Source organism: Plectropomus leopardus, chromosome 17 (genome assembly GCF_026936395.1).
Source record: "Plectropomus leopardus strain MGB_pleo_1.0 chromosome 17, ASM2693639v1, whole genome shotgun sequence".
Taxonomy (NCBI): domain Eukaryota; kingdom Metazoa; phylum Chordata; class Actinopteri; order Perciformes; family Serranidae; genus Plectropomus; species Plectropomus leopardus.
Window position 1 is genome coordinate 21,345,001 of NC_142192.1, and position 3,886 is coordinate 21,348,886.

The window sequence follows — 3,886 nt, forward strand, 5'->3', positions numbered from 1 at the left end:
TTTGGTGTTTGCTCTTTGTGGGTCCAACTGTTTCCTTTTCTTAAACTGTTGCTTCAATCTCTGCCTGTAGTCATCGAAGAAGGACAACGCGTCAGAAGGAGCAGGGGACACAGGGAGTGCAGAGAAAGCAGATGCCGAGGGCAGCAGTGATGAGGATGAAGGGGCCCTGGTCATCGACGAGAAGAACGAGAGGGGAGGAACTAAACGAAAAGCAGAAGAGTCCACAGAGGTGCGCTTTCAGCCTGCCAGTTAAACACAATTTCAGTAGAGAGCTTTATTGTCAGTACTTGATTTTTTAAATTTATTTATAATTTTGTCTCTCTGACACTTCCTCAAACCTCTCGTTAGGCATCACCCAAGCGGCCGAAGGACACAGAGGCAGAGGGTGATCCGAAGGTAGACCAAAACAAGTCGAACACGGAGGCCAAGCTCAACGATGTGGCTGGACCCAAGGCAACTGCTCCCTCCTCACAGAGCGAGTCGAAAGCAGAGGCCAAGGAAAACGCTCCAGCAGGAGGCCAGCAAACAGCAGATAAGGTGAGACACGCCGTATTATTGTGTTTCACCTGGGAAACATTCAATTATAAGGACTTAAAGGGACAGTTCACCCCAAAATCAAAAATAGAAATCCAGATTGTAGTCGAAATTAGGACAGCACTCCAATTATAGCGTTCTGTATTATTGCCATGTGTCTTAATTTTCTATCTAGATTGTTTGATGTTGCTTTTAAGAAACCTTTTTACAAGATAATCCACAGACCATGTTGTAAACAGTTTAATAATAATAATAATAATAATAATGATAATAATGATAAATTAAACTTACTGGACTTTGGAAAATATATATTGAAGAAAGCAAAAAACAACCTGTAAATTATTTACTAAAGACAATTAAAGTGAAAGATGTGGCCTGCCAACTTATAGACCGCTGTTTGAGACCAACAAACAAAACTGGTTGTTTTTTGAGCCATTGCTGTGTCTCCAGCAGCATTGTAGACACTAAACGTGTGTATTTTAGTGACCCTTGGCTGTTTTAACACAGGGATAGTGCTCCAAAAGCTTAGCGCCATTTAGTTCTATTATGTTGGAAAGAAAGCAGATATCAACAACACTCTTAAACAATCAAGACTTATAAATTGCACTGCGGGTATGAAAAATAATACGTATTTTTGATTTGGGGGTGAATTGCCCCTTTAATGTGGGTTTAAAGAGCCGTTCTGGTGTTTTGTTAGCTTCTGGGCTAACACTTTGATGTGATTTGTAAAATGTTAGATACTAAATGTATTAATTGCTGCCCACTGTTCTCCCTGCAGCCTGTGACAGACAGCGCTTAACATCAACTCAGAAGAAAACCAAGAACCGTTGACGCTTTTATCTGGAATTAAAGCATCAACACGATTACCTGCAGGATGCCAGATTTCAGCTGTTTAATTAATAGGAGAATTTAAAGAAAAAAAAATACCTGAGTGTTTATATTGAGAGACAAACAAATCTTCATTTGCCATTTTTGGGATATCATATATCCCAGAAACAAAGTTTGCTAATCTGATTTCAAACGATTAAACTGAGCACTTTAAGGCTCATTTATAAATGGGATTTTGGTGTGTATATATTTTTTATTTCTAAGTGCAATTACACAATTACAAAGACTGAATGCTAGGTGTCAAAAACATTTTTTTCAGTTTAGAGGGAATAAAAACACTGACTATATAGTAAATAAAAAGAAAAGATTTAAATCACACACATAAAAAGATAAATACTCCCATTTGATGGTTTTAAAACGTAGATATTGTACAGGAATAAGAACAAATTTTCACCCATGCTTTCAGCTTTAGGTCATAAATTGAATGTTTTACTTCCTTCCACTTCACCTAGCTTCTCAGCCACATGTTAAATCATATATTCAGGCATTGGATACATGACAAGTTGCACTTTCAGATTTTCTTTTTTCCCCATTAATCATCGTCTAGTTCACTGTATGATGTTTTTATGCAACACAGGTTTTGTTGCTTTGGTGTAGTGATAGCTTCATCGCAGGTGACCAAATTAAATGATTAATTTCACCAGATTGAAAATGTAAAGCCCATTTGAGACTATTGTAGGATTAAAACTCTGTTAAACCCCTCTGTAACTTTCTTTAGCTGACAGATGTTCATTATTGAAAGCAGAAAGACATTCCTGAATGTTGTTGTGTCCGAGCGAGGGCTTGAAACTTTGGTGGAGGCGGTCCTGTGGCGTTTGTTGGGGGTAAAAAGCTTTCTGACGAAATTATCTGGCAAACTATTTCAAATTCATCAATTTCATGTTATTACAAGCTCTTATTATGCTCACATTAATGCTGCCGTTGCTTTATACATGAGATGTAATTTTGGAAGAACGCTTATTTGCATTTCAGTAATTATTACCAAATATGTTTCTTTTTCAAATGTATTGCTGATATTATTAAAACCAACATATGATCGACACAAAATTGAGATTTATGAAAGAAAATTAAAATAAGAATTTACAGTGAAACATCTGTAAAACTGTTTTTTTTTTTTTGTTTGTTTTTTTTTTGTTTTGTTTTGTTTTGTTATTTTTTTTGCCTTTTGGTTTCTAACCCGCTTAACTGGAATATGAGTCTGTTTTACTTCAATGGTCTTATTATTTAGGTTGTGAAACAAAGTTGTGATGTTTTACATTTTATTTCAGCATTTGTAGACAACATGTTCAAAATGTGGTGTTTGTTATTTTCCACTTAAGGTGATTTTTAAGGGTCGAAGTGTTTTTAAATGCTGGACCTGCTCATCGTGTACTTGGACGTCACTCTCATCGCTTTAGTGTTTCCTGTATTTGGCAACATGAATCAAATGATGAACCTAAGGGAAGTATCAGCCTTCAAAATTGAAAATAACCCTGACTTTTGTGCCAAAAATGGCTTATACCCACATATAACATACCACTGATTTCAAGCTATGTAATGGTCACAGTGGCCCGCTCAAGTCTGGAGTTGATTCACAGGGTATAATTTGGCATTAAGGTGTATTTCTTGGTTAAGCTTTCTCTTTTACTTTAGGAAGCTGCCATTCATTTTAACCTGCTGCTTAGTTCACTGTTGTAGTTGCCAGTCCATTTAATAAACATGTTGATTACAAAAAACCTTTTTTTGTCATGTTTACACTCTGTAAATCTTTTTTCTTATTGTTGATTATCCAATTCCTCAGTCTGGATATCACCTAAAACAGAATTTTCTGCAGTTACTTTTTCTTTTTTAAAATGATCCTCTCGAGTTATGCAGCATCTCCTTCCAGAGGTGTGGTTTTGACTCAAATAACTTGGACTTGTCATGAATGTTATGTCTCTGGACTCTACAGAGTCAAAAGAGATTTGTGATTAGACACCTTTTATAACTTATGACTTGTGACTTCACTTGAACTTGAGCCTTTTGACTTGAAAGTACTTGATTCCTTTCCCCAAGCCCAAAGATGACAAAGTATGTTATTGCCACAAGTCACTTAATTTCCTGAATCCACCTAAAATTAAAAAAATAAAATAAAAAAAAAAGTAAGACTAGTAATAGATGACAGAGATGAGATAAATAGAAGATGGGACAGAAAGTGCTATTAAATGCTATAAAAGTGCCATGATGGCACAGATTTTTATATTTTTTTATTATTATTTTAAGTTCAGATACATGTTTTAACAAATACTAATATTAAAAAGTATTCATGATATTTGTAAATTTGTTAAATTAGTACTGCACTGTTTTCTTATCCGGGTTCCTTGGCTCCTGGTGCACCTGCCTGGTTGTGTATTGTGAATGCTGTTTTTGTGTGTTTTTGTGTATTTGTTTTGTAGGTTTTTGACATGCTGCTTTTAACTAATTGCCTTTAGAGGGATAAATAAAG

The 3,886-nt window shown here is 35.6% G+C and overlaps 1 protein-coding gene across 1 annotated transcript in view; it reads left to right on the top strand.

Moving 5' to 3' along the window:
- Positions 1-3,137, top strand: part of LOC121958138 (hepatoma-derived growth factor-like) — a 9,340-nt gene extending 6,203 nt beyond the window's left edge. Inside the window, exons 4-6 of the mRNA XM_042507009.2 lie at positions 71-229; positions 349-537; positions 1,313-3,137. Coding sequence (XP_042362943.1) covers positions 71-229; positions 349-537; positions 1,313-1,333 — 369 coding nt within the window. The 3' untranslated portion in view covers positions 1,334-3,137. The remainder of the gene's footprint in view (positions 1-70; positions 230-348; positions 538-1,312) is intronic.
- Positions 3,138-3,886: the final 749 nt, after the last annotated feature.